The sequence below is a fragment of the Tympanuchus pallidicinctus genome, unplaced genomic scaffold, assembly GCF_026119805.1.
Source record: "Tympanuchus pallidicinctus isolate F22 unplaced genomic scaffold, pur_lepc_1.0 scaffold3, whole genome shotgun sequence".
NCBI lineage: Eukaryota > Metazoa > Chordata > Aves > Galliformes > Phasianidae > Tympanuchus > Tympanuchus pallidicinctus.
Genome location: NW_026294747.1, coordinates 89,161,806 through 89,179,694, shown reverse-complemented (window position 1 = coordinate 89,179,694; position 17,889 = coordinate 89,161,806). Strand labels below are relative to the sequence as shown.

At 42.9% G+C, this 17,889-nt stretch overlaps 1 protein-coding gene across 4 annotated transcripts in view; it reads left to right on the top strand.

Annotated features, from left to right (window-relative positions):
• Nucleotides 1–250: 250 nt before the first annotated feature.
• Nucleotides 251–17,889, top strand: part of RAPGEF5 (Rap guanine nucleotide exchange factor 5) — a 150,416-nt gene continuing 132,777 nt past the window's right edge. For 2 of the 4 annotated variants that reach the window (XM_052693721.1, XM_052693720.1), the window contains exon 1: nt 251–476. In XM_052693721.1, coding sequence (XP_052549681.1) covers nt 288–476 — 189 coding nt within the window. In that variant the 5' untranslated portion in view covers nt 251–287. The remainder of the gene's footprint in view (nt 477–17,889) is intronic. The other 2 variants (XM_052693723.1, XM_052693722.1) reach the window with 1 other exon arrangement.

The window sequence follows — 17,889 nt, the reverse complement described above, 5'->3', positions numbered from 1 at the left end:
AAGGAGTTAACCGGACTTTCTGCCGCTTCCCGCCCGCGCCTCCTCCGCCCTGCCATTACCTGCGCACCGCCGCTGCCGGAGCGGCGGCGCGGGGCGGGGGCAGCTCGGCGGCGGGCGGGCAAGGTGGCGGGCGGCGGGGCTTCCTGCGCCTGCCGGGGCCGCCCGCCCGGCGGGGCCTCGGTGCGCGGGGGCCGTGGGTGGGCGCGGGGCCGGGGCGCCGCGGGGGGAAGGCGGGCGGAGCGGGCGGGCGGGAGTGCGCGCGCGGCGGAGCGCGGCCGGGATGCGGCATGGCTGTGGGCTCCGCGAAGATGCCGCCGCCGTGTGAGGGCGCGGAGCCGGCCCGCAGCTGGAGCCCCGGCGGCGGAGCCCACGAGCCGCCGCCGGTGCAGCTGCGGCAGAAGCTGCGGGAGCTGCCGGCGCTGCTGCGGAGCGGGCTGACGCTGCGGAGGAAGAGCGCGGCCGCCGCCGGGCAGCGGGTGAGTGCGCGGGCAGCCCGCGGGCAGCGGCCGCCGCGGCGGGGATCGGGCGGGCGGGCGGGCGGGCGGGGCGGTGCCCGGAGCGGGGCAGCGGGGAGGCGGGCGGCCCCCGGGAGGAGGTGCCCGCGGGGCGACCCTCGGCAAGCGTCGAGCAGCGCCGTGGGTGGGCGCCGGCCGTGCCCTGGGCTCCGTGCTCGGCCCTCCTCGTCCTCTCCGCGGGCACGCTTGGGGACCGGAGCCGTGAAGTTCAGCGCGGCCTCGAGCTCTTGAAGCCGGAGCGAGCGGCTTCGTGGCGCCGTCCGCGTCTCCGACGGAGAGTGAGGCTGTGGGGCGGGGAAGCCTGCAGAGATCCCTGCCGTGACACTCTGGGCTCGGGGATGGCTCATAGCACGGCCTCAGTAGACCGGCTTGGCGCGTTCAGCGCCCTGGCAATGTACGGCTTGGCCTCCACGTCTGGGAGCCGCCACGAGAAGCTCTCACTCCTTCTTGGAGCTGTATGTGGGGGGCACTGCTGCCAAGTCACAGAAAATTCACTGACAGGCCAAACCTGGCCTCAGCCCCGTCATCCCACAGCCAAAATGAGGGGGCTGGCTTCATCCGTGCAGGAAATGGGGTGAGCTGCTGTGTGGCTGCAATGCGTTGACCCACAGCTCTGTGCTCAGTGTGTGTCTGTACCCAGGTCGGTGTTGTGGTGCTCTACCCATGTGAGTACACACACGAGGATGTTGTGAGATATAGCAGAGTGAATTTCAAGGGAAACTTCCTGCTTTGTTGTTAGAAGATACACACGTGAGGAAGATAAGTAGGGTTAAGATAGCACACAGTTTATGGCAAAATGGCTATTAGTGAGTGGTGTTTTGATTCAGAGCCCTGTTTGAGAGTAAGGTTTTTTCTGAAGTGAGTCTGACATGCAGAATAAAGACCAGTCTGTGTGGAGGTTACCGATGATTTTTATTGCTCAGGTTAAATTGTAATCCACCTGGCAACTGCCCATCCAAGGCAGGGCTAAGGGGATTTAGTTCGTTGTCAATGGCCAAGCCTCTTTTGCCTTAGCAGAGTGTTTATGACAGGTATCCATCTAGTGAAGATAAGACATTTTCTGGATTCTGAAATGAATTTGATTTATTCCACCTCTAAAGCACACTGCAGGAACAGCGGGCTGAGCCTCCTTTGAGGAGGCAAAGAGCATCTCAGGACAGCTGTCTAGCTTGTTTGGATTATGTCTAAATGCAGTTTTGGTATAGGTGATTCACGGCACTTCAGCGACGTGCTGTGCAAAACAGGCTCAGGTCCATCATTGTGGTTGTTCTTCATTGGTATTGAAAGCATTTAATAAACATGATAAGGGCAGATGTGGCTCAATGTGCTCGATGGTGATCAGCTGATGGCTGGACAAGGTGACCTTAGAGGTCTTTTCCAACCCTAATGATTGTATGATTCTACTGTGAGTACTTACTATGTAAATATTTGGAGTTGGCGAGTTCACGCCCTGGTGAGAACGCAGGGTGGCTTCTAGGTCACACAGTTCCTTGATAGTCTTTGCTGAAGTCTTGGTCCTATCTTGCTTCCTGACAGCTGAGGCTCTGCCCATACGAGCAGATGTGCCGTGTTTTGCACAGAGAGAGAAAAAGATTCAGTGCTGTTTTCATCTGCGGTCTTGCATCATGGTGGTATACTCTGTGCTTTGTCTTGCAGAGTTATTCTTGACCTGTCCACCTAGGCAGGGAGATGGCTGGAGAGAGGCTGTGAGCTGGTCAGGAGCCAACCCAGCAGCTCTAGGGCCAGTGGGCAATGCTATGTGGAGATGCCGTGCCAGTGACTTAGCACTATGTGACGAGGGGACTGCCTGCTCTGCCACCTCCTGGTCTGCAGGGTTCTGCCTTTCCCCAGGATCCAGCTGGAATTCCTGCAGGTGTCTGCTGAGGTGTCCTAGTGTATACTTTTAAACATGGCTATCACGTTGAAAAAGCCTTAAAATATGATTATGGAAAGGTTGGTTAAAACAAATATGAAACAAAGATCTCTCAATTCCAGCTTAACAATGTATTTCAGGTGAATCCAAATTCAGTGTTTGGTGCCATTTGCTTATGAAATCACCATTTCCCCCTCCTTCAAAATTTCAGTCTGAACTTAGTCTCCAGTGACTTTTTCTTTGTGCTTTTTTGTTTGTTCAAACACCAAGCTGGGAGCTTTATTTGTCCAGCTGGTTTCACCAGGAATGTTGCTCACAGAGGTGCACTGTTTTCAAGTAAGTGCTGACCAGCTGAAATTCCAGTTTGTTTAATTTCCTATAAAAATATGATGACCCCCTGAGCAGGAGGTTCTGCCTCTCATGCTGACTTGCTGAGGGACTGCCTGTGGTGCAGTTTGCTTCCTCATCTATAAAACAAGGATAATCTATGTGCGCATGCTTAGAGGATATGGATAATAAAATATAATGGAAATATTAAGGGATGCTATAATTATTGTAAGGATGCACTTCACTGCATGCTGTTAGAATACTTCCCGTGGTGTAGGAAAGCATTGAGTAGTATACAAAAAATGGAATAAATTTTGCAAACCAATGTGGGGTGGAATGCGTTTTTTTAAATCAGTTTGGGCCATGACCCTTGACATCAGACTGTTTGACAACCTGTGTCCAGAGGTGGAGATATTTGGAAAACGTAATAAAAAACAGAGATGAAATAAGTTGAGCATACTTCTTTCTGTCCAGTGAACCCAAAGACCAGGATACCAGTGGGAATTTTGGCTTTCTGTATAAGGACACAGCTGATTTTTAATACATGTGAAGAACACAAAGATGCAAAAGCACCTTGTCAGAAGGTTGCAGCAATCACCCTGCTTGCACTTTCCTGTTTGGTGGGTCCAGGTAAATAGCAATACACTGCACTACTCCCATCATTTAGATAAGGCTCTAATCCCTCTGCTGGGAGGCCCAATGCTTTTTTAGAGCTCCTGAACTTTGAACTGGATGTTGGCGTTGTCCCTGACAGTGGATTTCCTTCTATTTGGTCTAAGGGCAGGTCTAGCACAGATGTCTGCGGTGGCTGTGGAGGTTTGGCTGCAGTGAGTTGAGGGATGGATGGGCTTTATTCCTCTTCCTCTGCTTGGTGCTTTGTTCCTGCCAGATAAAACAGTGGAAAATGATCCAGCCTTTTGCGGTGCTGGTTTTATTTTATTTACTTACTTATTTATTTATTGTCTTTAGGAGGGTGGGTGGATTTAGCTTGGTTCCTTGATGGGGGCTGTATGCATGTCGCAGCCCAGTAGGGCTCATGCAGGAGCAGAGGAGGGATGCATTTCATTGGCTCAGTATGCCTTGTGCAGCTGTTCCCCTTGTGCGTGCTTTCTCACAACCTTTGCAGAGTAGGAGCCTTCTGTTTTTCCAGTTTGCCTCCTTGAAGCTTGTGTTAGGTATACAGTCAATAGGCATGAGTATTTAAGCTATTAACTAGTTTTGCTGTCCTCTCTGGCTATAGTGTTAACTATTTGTGAGGATAGTCGTTGCTCTTGGTCACAATAGTGTTGTTGGAAAATATTTTGAGGATCAACAGAGCTACTTGGATACTCTGTTGCTCTGATGTTGTAGATACATACAAATCTTCACCATGGTCCAGGCCTTCAACCTTGCTTGGTTGATGAGATACCGTGACTGTCTTCTCTTCTGAAATTCTGTAATGACTTCTGTGAGGTTCCCAATGGTCTTCAGCCAGTCAAATGTTTTCAGATGCTCTTACACCAAGAGAACCTGTCTCTGTTTGGGTAATAACTGCTGTGCGTAAATCAGGACGTCAACTGATGGTAAGGTTACAGGTTGAAAATAGATCAAGGAGTCAGGATATGAAGGCTGGGAGTTTATATGAGTTCAAAGGAGACTGGGGAAATTCATGGAAGGGAAATTTATTGAACACAGATAATAGATAATCCTCATCAGGCTGGAAAGTTCCTGAGCTGAAAATAATTGGAGGGTTGGAGGGTATTAGAGAGATCTGTCATATATTCTGGCACTGGCAGCTGTTGTGCTATTGCAGAGAACTCGTCTTTGGCAGGGAGAAAAGTCAAATAATATGCAATCTGTTTTAATTAAATGAAGCATCCTAACCCCTCTTAGCCTACATTTTGGTAAACTTTTATCCATCTCTCATAAGAAGCTTTCAGTTGCTTACCTCATTCAAGTTACTTTCCTCAAATCAGTTCATGCTAGGATTGGAGGAGCCATTAGTGTTGTAAATGAGGTTTCTCCAGGACACTAGAAATTCCCTGTTGGAAATACTCAGAATTTCCCATACTTCTTTTCATGGCTAAAGTACGTTGGTGGTTCATAGATACCTTTTGATTGAGCCAGGCATATAGGTCTGCCTCATACTCAGTCTGACAACTGACATTTACAGCAGTCCGTATTCTTCTTCATCTTGCTACTGCTGGAGTGACCTTGTATCTTAGGCTGCTGCTTTACATCCTTCTCCTTATATTCCAGTCCTCAGAGTCACCACATCTTCCAGTATGCCATTCTGTTTACATTTGTTTCAACATCTCCTGTTTTGCATCGTCAACACGTTTCACTAGCACATTTATTCTTGTTTGACAGATGTTAATGAGAGAAGTAGAAAAAAAAATTAGGAGAACAATTACTCTGATACCTATATTTGTATATGCTACAGAGGATTTACCTTTGGAGTTTTTCCTGCGTTAAATGGATGTGGTGTTGTTGCGCATGTACACTATACTGATTGAAATCAGGGTACAGGAAGACTGGATTGTGTCAGTGAATCGAAAGTTTTACTGTCACAGCTATTATTGAAGTGGGCTGATTGATATTGGTGACATTTTACTTTAAAGCCTGCCACTGGGGCTCTACTTAGAACTTAATACCTTGATCATTTTGGCAATTATTATGGGACTAAAAATAGGTTCGGTAAGTAGTCTTGAATTTTTCCTATTGTAATCAGGCTTATTATTCCTGCTAAATGTATTTGATTAAGATAATTGTCTTTAACAGTGTCTTTAGCTTGTCAGGGCTGTGAGTGGTGACACATGAAATGTTGAGTAATGAGTAAAATAACTTAGCGACAGTGACCATGGTAGCTGACAGGGAATTGCAGTGTCTCTTGTGTTTTTTTTTGCATAATGATTTGTTTCATAGTCAGTGTTCAGTGAATTACTAAGTTGAGAATACTTCTTAATTAGCCCATGTGTTACTACATCTGAGGAATTATGCCTGCGTTTGATTAATTACAGCTGAAGGGGGCCTAAGGCAAACCCACCCCTCTGCCCCTCCAAGTGACTCGGGAGGCTCTGTGGAACCCCCAGTCGTTGTTGAGCCCAAGGCTGGGGTTAGTCTGCTTGCCAAATGGTGCCCACAGCCTGTGGCTACTCTAGTACTGTAGGAGCAGCTGGCAGTGCCTGGGCTGGCATCTCTGCTGCTTTCTGGTGCTCCTGGGTAGGTGCAAGTGCTGCAGTCTGTGCACAGGGAAGAGGTGCCATCGTGTGGCTTCCATTCATGGGAGAACACACAACATGTCTTCTTGTTGTAGAAAATGCATGAGCTTGCTCCAGGCTATAAGGTAGGTTCTGAGTTTCCTTTTTTTTTTTTTTTTTGGCTGGAGCATATCCTGATAAGTCCCTCTCTCATCCATAATCAACTGCTAGAAGTCATCTTTAACCCCTGTGCTTTGCTGCAAATTGAGCTCAGATTTGAGCTCATGAGCTTGAGATTTTACCCATTTTTTAAAGTGCTTTAAGTGCTGCTTATTGTGTATTTTTGCATTAAGAATAGAATCATCAGTTAGAGACTGATTAAAATATGAGTCAGTCCTGCATGTTTTTTTATTTCTGGCTTAACAAAGGTATCCCTACTTTCACTTTTGGTTCTGCTCCTGTTTCTGTAGGACAGGGCCTTCAGAACCTTGGGTGGGGTGCTGTGGTGTGTGGCTTGGAAATCCATCAAGGAAATCTATGTATCAAATAAGATCAGCTCCACCGAAGTTAAAAGGAAATACTTGCAATCTAAATACTTGTATCTAAATACTCGCAAATGCACCTGGAGGAGAAGGCTTGATTTACTTGTGAGCTGATGGTGTTTCCTTAGTCAGAACTAAACAATTCACTTTGAAGAGTGGTATTCCTTAATTTCCTTGGTTGCAAACCTGCATCATTGGTTAATTCACACTAGATTTCCCAGATGCTGAGGTGAATGAACAAGTACTGCACTGTACAATTATGACAAACTGTGTTAAGGTTTGTATTCAACTGCTGCTACTCATACAGCCCCAGTAGTTTGAATGCCTTTCTGTACTGAGAGGAAATAACAAAACAAGCTGTGCATTTTTATGCTAATGAAAATGCTGAAAATAAGAGGTGATAGCTTTTTAAAAGGAAAAAAATAGGAAAGCAGAATATGGCATCTTTTTAACATAACTCAGGAAAGCCATTGCAATAGGACAGACGTTTTATCCTTAATATATAATTAAAGTAATATTTCACATACTGGAAAGGAAGCTGCTTGTTATTTATGGAATCTGTGGGCCTTAGACTAAAGATTCTGTGTCTTTAAGATGGTTTATGTTTTCCTTTTGTGTTCATTACAGGTTTCTCTGGGAGAACTAGGTTTAAACCTCGCCACTAAAAAGTGGAATATTTACTTCTGCAGAGAGGAGAGCAGCCCCACAGAAAGAGATCTGGGCAGAGATTCTGCCTGATGGCAAGTTGAACATGAGCCAGCACTGTGCCCTGGCAGTCCAAAGGGCCAACTGTAACCTGGGGCACCCCAGGCCCAGCACTGCCACCTGACAAGAGGAGGGATTGTCCTGCTCTGCTCTGTGTGGCCTTACATCCAGCACTGGGTGTATTCTAAGAAGGACAAAAAACTATTAGAGGGGGTCTAAAGGGGGGTATGGGGATGGTGAAGGTTCTTGAGGGCCAGATGTGTGAAGAGGGGCTCATACGCCATAGGGGCTTGCATTCATGTTTGGATAATGACCCCTAGCACTGGTCAAGGCTCAGTTTGGAGCTGCAGTACAGCACAGAAAACAGAATGCCTTCTAACCTTGGGCAGTGTAAGAGTGCCCTGCTCTGTAGCCCCCATGCTGTCTTAGGTCACTTACAGCATTGCTCTGATGAAGGTGGCAGGCTGCAATTCTTTGTGCACAAATTCAGAAACCTCACTTTCCCTGAGTCTTGCATGTCTCTTAGGGATCACATGTATGGATCAATTTCAGTGGAGTATTTCATGTTTTTAGTATTGGCTGCATAAATACTGTATATGTGACACCTTTTGATTTAAACTTTTCCATTGCAGCTGTGGTTTTGCCAAGAGTTTAAGGATACAAATGAAGTCACTGGAGCTCTCAAGTTAAAAGCCATGGGGGCAGGTTCTGAATATTTTCCTCCTTAAGTTCCCAATGTAAAGGGCAGTGTTTATTCATAATTGTCACAGTATCTTTTATCTGAGTTAACTTATGATTTGACTTGGGTTAGGCTGACCTTCAAGATGATCTATTTACAGCTATTGTATTAAGCTGGGGTCAATTATTAATATTAAAATTCTACAGTATAATTTCTGTTTTAATGAATTCCTCTTCATGAGATGTTGTCCTGGAGAGAAGATGGCTGACTAACATACTAAAAGTCAGTATAGTTTCTGTAGTGTGAAAATAGTTTGCTAATTTAGGAGAAAAGTCTTCAGTCTATATAAATATGTCCCAGTAGAGCTGTATTCAGAGCTCTAGAGGAGAGGCTGTCCTGTTTTGAGAGTGCTCTTTGTCTTCCTTTCATCACAGGGAGCTGCCTTTCTATTCTTGCTTCCTGAACCTCATACCAAAGCCCATGCTTCATTGAGAGATGTGGACTGGAGAAGTAAGAAAACAAAAATTTCAGAGGCCAGTGGTCTTGTTGCTTCGTTATAGAATCAGTTCTGATCTATGTGTGCTCTTCATCTGCTGGGAGCTCTTCCTGCTGCTGGTCCTTCTCAGCATCTTTGCAGATTGCTTGTTAAAGTCGTTACTAAGACCACGGAACAAGCAGCACCAAAGAGAAAGGTGGATGTCTGCAAAGATGACACTGCCCAAGATGTACATGGCAAACCTGGCCCTTCCACTGGATGGATTATAGTGTGCAGATCAATCCTGAGGAGCAGTCAACAAGTGGAAGTAGTGCATTTTTTGAATTAAAAACAAACAACAGAAAATTGAGGTCCAGACCACTTGTGAGCCTCAATAATTTATTATGTATTTGTGGGAGGTTAGGGAGAGAGGGCAGGTGGTTGAGCTTTACTTGTTTATTTTTTTTAAGATTTAAGCATTTAATTGTGGTTTTCCGGGCCAAGTTCTGACTTAGATAGTTACTAAATGATTCTGAAACACTTTGTGATTTCAGTTGGATGTGCTGATCACTTACTGTCATGGACTGCTACTATATGCTGTTAAACAGATGCTCCGTTTCATCCCAAAGGTGAATGTACTTCACTGATGCATAAATTGATTTTTTTAAAATATGGAAAGTAGGGAGAAAAACAATATGCATGCATGGCTGGCTGTGCAATTTGCAGAGCTGTTGTTTGTGTACTGGCTCACTGAAGGAATGAGCTAGAGAAATCTGTTAAATCTGATCTGGATCCGTGCTCATGCACAGCCCAGCATTTCATTGCATTTCTGCACTGCCTGAAGCCCTTGTCAGTGACAGCAAATATGGGGAGTGCGGGTTGCCAGACTGTTGCTGAATCTGTCCTCTGGGATGAACCGAGGCTCACAGCGTCTGTGAAGGAAGGCCAAGTACATGGGACATGCCAGTCTGAAGTGAACAAAAGCAGAGTCCAGCTGTTAGCTGCCAAAGTATAAAGGTATGGGCACAGCATACCCCCTGCTTTCCATTATGTTTCAGCTAGATCCTGCTAGATGTATCATAAAAACTTATAAAATGTAAGCAGAATTTGACTTCTGTTCAAAGAGAAAGAATGAAACTATCAGGTCCAGAAATGAAACTCAGATACTTTGAAAAACTTACAGCATACAAACATCTGTAAAGATGCTTTTCTCATCTCAAAGATTGTTTACAGGTGATGAAAAGACCCTCTCTCTTTCTAACTTGGTATCCAGTGAGTGGGTAGAACTGGTCGACCTGTTAGAGCATAGTCATTTGCAAGCATTATCTTTGACAGCAATTGCTGGAACAAAACACATAAAATGCACAAATAATAGTGACAATTAAATGAGTACATCTATTTATATTTTTATTACATTCAGCAGATATTTAATTTCTTGTTTTATCTCGTTAAACGGACAGTTCCCAAACAAATGAGTTTCAGAGTTGTTTTACCAAAGCTATTTATTTAATTTTGCCTTTTACTGCACTTGAGTGAAAGGTTGCAAATCAATAGGTCTCTTAGGTTGCCAGGACATGCATTAGGACTGGTGAGCCACCAAGCTCAGTAGCAGCAATGTGATGCTTTTATTTTTGTTTTTTTTCTTTTCATTGAGATATCTGTTTTCACTTAATACAGTGTGTGAATAAACTAAGAATTTATCTGAAACCCTGCTAAAAAGTCCCTATGAGTTGATTATTTGCAATTCAGTGTGGCAATAAATATTCACATTATACTGGTAAAAGTTTTATGTTTAAAAAAAAAAACAAAAACAAAAACAAAACTGATTATTTCAAAGGAAGCAGTGCAGACAGAAAACATTGTAGTGGATCAAGATGTTGGTTCATCTGGTCATATGTCCACAAATTTTAAGGTTAATTTGACAGATAATGATAACTGCAAATAAAAGTTTCATACTCTCTCAAGAGGAACTGATAACGTTGGGCAAATGCTCTGTAGTCTGCCTTATACACGGTCTTTTTCTAGATTCAAATAGCTGGACATACCTTATATTCTGATGCTTACAGGTAGTTACGGCTGTTCATGCTTTTCATACAGAAATCCAGCCTTTCAATGAACTGTCTGGTATTTTGGCTTCAGGCTTATGCTGGAACTTGCACTTATGGATCTTTGTTATGACGTTTGATGATAGTGACATTACAGTGGAAGGAACAGTGCTTTGTTTTCCTGTGTTTATGAAAATGTTTATTTTTTATCAGTTTCAAATATTCCACCTTTCATTTCAGTGACTGTTTTGTCCATTTATTCCTATCAGGAAGCTCCTGTCTTCTGTACAATCTATTCTTAAGTATTCTTTTTTTACAGAAATCTTTTAAAGCAATAAGTCTCTCTGTATAAGTCTTTCCATCTGTGGAAAGTCCCTTTCTCAGGGCTGTTTTTGTTACCTGGTGTATTGGAAATGCTGGCTCACAGCTTGAGCCAGTGACTGAGCACGTAGTAGGAAGGCAGGGCCAACTCAGGAGGGCTCAGGTGCACCTAAGTGACTGGAAGCTCTGGAGCCAGGATCCATCCCTTCCCAGACCTCATTGAAGGGTTGGCAGTGGCCTTCCGAAGGTAAACAGCTGCTTTATTTCCATGCCTACTGCTGTTGTGTTTGAGCTGATCCTCGCTTCCTGCAGCCTGTAGTCTTGCTGCCCTGCTGTCATTGTTGTGCTTGCCATTGCGTTACACCTAGTTTTGAGCTTTGTCTGCTTTGGCAGTGTCCCTTTAAGCTTGGAATGGCTTGTGCTGAATGTAATCAAGGGGGTTGGACTTGATGATCTTTGGAGGTCCCTTCCAACCCCTACAATTCTGTGATTGTACAATTTTGTGATTAATCCAGATGGGACTACACTGCTGAATTCTACACATCATGCACTTTCCTCCCTTTCTCCATTGTGTGCTTTTCATCTAAACCATTTGCTATCTTTTTAGAGCTTTTGGTGGCATAGATTAGTTTTTGCAGATCTTTAGGTTTTCACAGGTGTTCACGTTGCTTTCTTTATATTAAAAGAGTTCATTTTAAACCAGATAAGATGTCAGCATTCTGTTCCTTCTGCTGGTCATTGCTTTGTATTTCATGTTGAAGATAATTTAATATGGAGCTATCCACACATACCTTGATTAGATCCATCTGAACTTGTTTATAGACTTCTGATTTTTGACTGACTAAAATAAGCAAAACTTGCTTATCATGCTACTATGTTATATTAAACAGCATTCAGCTGAAGATGTAACACTGAGGTGCTTTCACATTTTTCTATTCAGAAGGAAAACAGATTGCTTAATCCTGCACTTGTCCTTCATTAGTTAGCTATTGCTTGATCAGTTACAGTATTTTGTCTCACCAGAGAAGACTGCTGTTGTTTCTTCAAGAGAATGTTACACACCAAGATGAGCCTACGATCTCTACTGGAGGTATAGCGATGAAGTATATATTGCAGTGTAGATGGTCTCTGAATGTGCAAGAAAACCAGCTAATTTCATGCCAGTCTTTACCAATATACTATGTCAAAGATTCTGTTGTTCTTGTAAACAAAAAACAGAAAATAATCCCATTCTCTCCCCCGTCCTTTAACCTCTCCCAAAAAGAGTGGTAATGGGTGGTGAAACTCCTATGAAATGTGCTCACAACTGATTGGAAGGCACTGTGAAGAGTGGTAACCAGCAACTTTGTCCAATAATCATTGAGCAATATCCTACAAGTGCGTTTTGACTCTGCTAACATCAGTATTTTCTTTAAAAGCTACAGTGATGGAATAGAGAGTATGCTTATTAAGAGTTAGATACCCATCTAATGAACAAAGAATGAATGGGGAGGAGAGGAAGAAAGTGTTTTGTTCTTCGTTTTTAATCCTTGGCAACTCTGGGGCAAAACTGTTGCTCTGAGCAAAGCTATCTAACTGAAATCAGTGACAAAGACTTCTGAAGAACATTGCATTACAGACTGTTCTCTAAACTTGTAAACTTCTCTATTAAGATTATAGGTACAAAATGTTTCAGCAGTAGACTGTTGCACTTAAGCATAAATATAGCTAGCAGAGCTATACTGGTGTTAAGTAAAAGTTGTGTTCTTAGTAAACTCTTTAAAAACCCATTTATTGCGGTTGTAGAAAAGGACTTATTCAGTTGCTAATTAACAGCAAAATGTGTTACAGGAAAATTTATGGCAAGAGAATGGGAGTGGATAAGGAAACATTCTTCCATTCTGTAAATAAAACTAATTTCAGAGAAGCTGCCTAGAGGCAATAATAAGTGCTCTTCAGAGACTGGAGGCAAAAAACAACCTTGTGGCACTGAAAGAGCTAAGGGTACAGTTTATGAGACTTCCAAAACTAGAAATTTGTTTCATTTTTTAAAATTATTTATCTCGAATTAAGGATAAAACAGACTGGCTCTTTGTCCATTACTGTAGCATTTTCTGATGTTATCTGACTTTTAGGAACAAAGCTAAATGCTGAGGGTCTGTGAGTCATTTTCTCTTCAGCCTGGGCCAACTAACTCCAGTTTCAGTATGTGTATGCTTCTTTCTATGTAACATGACTTTTTTCCCTCCCGAGTTAGTCATTTTTATCTCTTGGCACAAGCATAGCAGTTGAAAACATCAACAAGCGTGAGGTATGTGAAAAACATGCAATTGGGCCTCCCATGTAATCTTCCAAACCCAGAGCGCTGTTGCCATTACTTTGTTGTTGATGAACCCACCTGATCTTTTGATTGTATCTTGTTTGATGGAGTAGGGATGTGAATTCCAAAGCAAAATTTTGCTTATCAGAAATGATGTCTGAGACCCTCTGCAGCTGTCTTCTCTGGTGCCTTGAAAAGACTGACAAAACATACTAGATTAAGCGTAGCAAATTCATACCCAAGTCACACCAGGACGCATTGGTCTTGTCTTTTGAAAATAGGGTGAGAGGGAGAGTGTCCTGATGAGGTGCACACAGCATGAGGATGATGATAACATCTGGTCTGTAGGGTTAACCATATGCTTCCCAAATAGCTGTATTTCTCATCCCTGTTCTCTTCATTCTTCCTGTGTCTCCACATCAGAATTGTCTGTCTCTGTGCTCAGGTATCAAGGTGCTTAAACTGTTTCACTAGTTTAATTTAATAATTGAATGGTGACTAAAAAGATACACTACTGGCTTGCTTCAAACTGGTGAAGCCCTTGTTGATACTGAGACAACAACTGGTTTGAAGCCATGTCTAAAAAGGTAGTGTGTGAAAGGATAGAGAAGTGAGCAAACTGATTGGGGTGAAAATTACACTGTTTTGTGAACTGTTTTTGAGAAATGGGTATCTCAAAATCTTCCAGCAAGTCTTTCGCGGAGCATCCAGGCTGGCCCAAGCTGGTTTGTTGAAGTGATTCCGGAAGATAGCTAGGATGTCACTGCCATCTTGGTTTTTGTTAGTGTTTGTAGAAACTTTGGTGGAGTATCTCTGCTAATGTCTGATAGATCAGTAGCTGTAGTGGGGAAAGCATCAGTGTATAACTGTTTTGGATCATTCTGCTTCCTCAATTTTAGTCTAAATTCTCTAATAAGCTAGCACATTGCTTGGAGCAACTTGTAAATATAGCTCCGCAGCATCTTCCTTCTCTCCTACCTCCTATTTTGCATAGGTCGGAAAATGTTTTCTGTCTTGAAATGATATTAGTTAATAACTTCTCAGTGTGGGTGGGCTGGTAACCAGGTTACAGTGGGCAACTGGAAGGAGGATAACAGCATATTGAAGTGATCAGTGTTGCAAACATTGGCTATGATGCAGAATATTAAAGATGAGGAAGGTTAATTCTTGTTGCCTCAACACCTAAAAGGTGTGGTCAGCCTTTTAGCTCAGACTTTAATTTCTAGTGGACAATCCTCTTTAGGGATTTTACAATTTTAAGACTCTGATTTGTTTCTTTATCCAACTATCTGAAAGGCGATTGAAGTAAAGATGGCATTGGTCTCTTCTCTCTGATGTCAAGTGATAGGATGTGAAGAAATTGTCTTTATTTGTGCTGGGGAGGTTTACAGCAGGTATCAGGAAGAATTTCTCAGAGAGTGTAGTCATGCACTGGAACAGGCTGCCCAGGGAAGTGGTGGAGTCTCCGTACTTGGAAATAATAAAGAGACACGTAGATGTGGCACTGAGGGATGTGGTTTAGTGGTGAGACTCTGTAGGTCAGGTTGATGGCTGGACTTGATGATATTAAGATTCATTTCCAATGTAAATGATTCCATGATTTTCTGACTCAGTCCGGTGGAGCAGAAGAAGGTGGCTCAGTTTGGAGTTGCTGTTTCATGTGTGTATGTATATGGGGGTCCAGAAAGGAATAGTGATGAGTGGGTAGGGCATGGTGGATGCTGGACCAAGTAGCACAGGGAATGATTGAGCTACTGCTTTGGCTGATGGTCAGAAGCTCTTCAGATATGCTTTTCCTTGCACTGTCTGCCAGGACTGTCTTTCCTCCGGTGGTGGAAATGTGATGCTGTAGAAAGGTGATAATGTGTGCATTCCTTCCTCTGATAGTGCTACAGTGCCAACAGACTGGTGTGCTGGCTCTTTGAGGTTGTACTGTTCAGGATATGTTCAGCTACTCTGGCTATGAGTAACGCAGAGCTTATTCCACTTCTGTTTCATACATAATGGTTTACACAATTGATAAACGTGCTTAAATCCAGGTTATGTTTCACTTCTCTCTTATGTATTCTAATAAGTATAATTGCTTTAAAAATAGTTGTACTGCTACCACTGGTAACTTTACTGGAAGGATGGGATATTTCTCTGAGCTGTTATTTCAGATTCTGCTTATGTGGGCTCTGGTTACTACCTCATGTCTGTTTTGAAACAGCCTTATATTGGTGATCCGCAGCTTTCAAGGCAAGAGGCTTCTGTTTAAAAACAAGAGCATATCATCAGTTGAGCAGGAAGGTTGCTTAATAAAGTTTCGTTGGACTATGCCAGGTACTATTAAGTTTTATCATAATCTTCTGGTACGTACTTTCTGGATTGTCCCCATATCTGGCTGTTATCTGGTGTGTTCCATGGTGAGATGTGTAACTCCCAAACAGTTTTTCCACAAAAGCAATCTTCTTTGCAACTCCTGGTATAGTGAGATTGTATTGAAATTATAGGGAATGCAACCTCTGTGTCAAGACACATCTGATGCCAGTATGTATGCTCAAATTCATGACATACAATTCACCTCAAGTTCCTGCACCAATATCATATTCTGGACTTTTTTGTCCCACTACATAGATGTTATTTAATGCTAATTTAGACTGTAGTACTTTTTTTAACTTTTTTTTTTCCATATGCATTGGAATATGGGAATAAGATTGACTAGGACATACACGTCATATGGTGGAACTTCTGTTGGGATGCAGAACTAGATAATAGTTGCAAATGCAGTTAAAGGTTAATTAATTCAGATCATTTAATCATATTTAAAAATAGAAACATCTTTTAATCCACTATCTTTCTGACTGTTTTTTTTTCCTCATTAAGAAATAGTCTTTCTTTGTAAAGGAAAAACAAAGGTGCCTTTATATTTTAGTGTAAACGATTCCTAATATGTATAAGAAATGAACCAAAGAGAAAGAAACTCTGCTCATAACAGGTCTTGTTTTGCCAGAGTTGTTGTAGGAGCTTGGGAATCATCAGATTTAATAACCTAATGTGGAAAGAGAGACTTCAGAATGGGACCGGGAAGGAAGACTGGAAGGAAAGATGATCTAATTTATTTATTTATTTTAGAGTAGGCTTTGTGAAATAATTCATATGTACTGTCTCCTGAATGGGTTTGGTGCAGTGCAGTTGAATACTTCCTTTTCCTTTGAGTGGGACTTCATTACAGAAAGCGTTAATTTTTATAAGCTACTATGTTGAATTGTGACTTTTTTTTTTAGCTTGGTTGAACGCCTGTGTTCTGTAAGCCTAATATGAGGTGCAGGATCACCTGCCCAGGTGTTGTCTGTCTGGCCCATGCTGTGTAGGAAGTAAACAGTGAATGCAGTGTACTTACAGTGTTCTTCATTGAAGAGCCCTTGTAAGTCTGTAAGCCTTGTATTTTCAAATGTCTCTTGTTGGAGTGAGGCCTTGCCCTTCAATAGTGAACACTGAACAGGAAAATCTTCATGGTGTTGACTCCCTGTTACCAGCTGGAAAATGTGAGATGATAAAGAAAACACTAGCCCTCACACAGAGTGGGCTGACTTACACAGCAGGACTTTTATTTTGAGACTTAGTTGGGCATTACAGAGAATAAATTCAGAATAACAAAACAAAAAGTAGGTCACTCTGAAACCAATGCCTCCTATTTATTTCCATGGAAACAACAACAGATACAAAGAGCACAGTAACACGGTTTGGTAGAGCAAATTCAGCTACAAAACATTTTTTTCAAGGGTCATCATTATTAGCTATGCATTTTCACCAGTGATGACCAAGACAGCCTACACACTGCTCTTGTTTAAAAAACAAAAACGTCTGCACCAGTGGACCCAGTGTTCCACAGCTGCTAAAATGGCACTGTTGCACGGAAAAGGTTGCCCACACAGTCCATCTTTTGTTGTCCTGAACAGATGGAAATCAGAAAGCACCAAATCTGGAATATACAGTGGATGTGGTGGGAAGTCCAGCCAAGATTTTCAATGTGCCCCTTGGTTTTCAAACTGGTAAGGGGCCTGCTGGTATGGTGTTGTAAGAGAAAGGTTGTTTTTTTCTGGCAGTTCGAGCCTTCAGCTCAGTCAGCATCACGAGGCAGAGGTCAGAGTTGATGGTTTGTCAGGGTTCCAGGAAATCCAGAAGTGTTGCTCCTTTCCTATCCCAAAAGATAGCACACATTGCTTTACTTGAACTACTTCTTTGATGGGGAATTTGCAGGTTGCCACTCCATGGACTGATAATTTGACTTCAGCTCATAATGGTGGCAACCTGTCTCGTCACCACTGATAATTTGATCCAGGAAACTGTCATCTTCTGCCTCATCTTCGTTCATCTTTGTTGGTTGGCCCCAGCCAACAATCGTGTAGAGAGTGTTCTTCCTGTGAGAGACTTACCTGGCACAAACTGCAGTTTTCCAGTGTTGACACAGTTGTTTCCAATACACTGAAGCTGATATTCGGCTCATTACACAGTTTTCTGGTCATAATCTACCAACGTACTTGGATGAGCTGGTCGAGATGCTTGTCTTTTCATGGTGTGACAACTGTGCGTGGCTGTCTGGAGTATGGATTGCCTTTCACATTGCTGTCACCACTGCCGAAATGCAGCACCTATTGCCTCACTGTGCTCACATGCACTGATTAGTCACCATAAATGTTCAGCAAGCATCTGTGAATGTCAATAGGTGCCTTTGTGCTTTTTGTTTTTTTTTTTCTTTTCCTGAGGAATTCAGTTCCATGCGCTTCTGATGTATTTCCATGTCAGACACTATTTTATCTGCTACCATCTGTTGTATGCAACAAAATGTAACAAAATATTAGTGGGAAGGTTCAACCTCTACTGCCATAACACTAGCATCCTTCTCTGATGTCATGGGCCAACATAATGAAATGGGAGGCATTACTT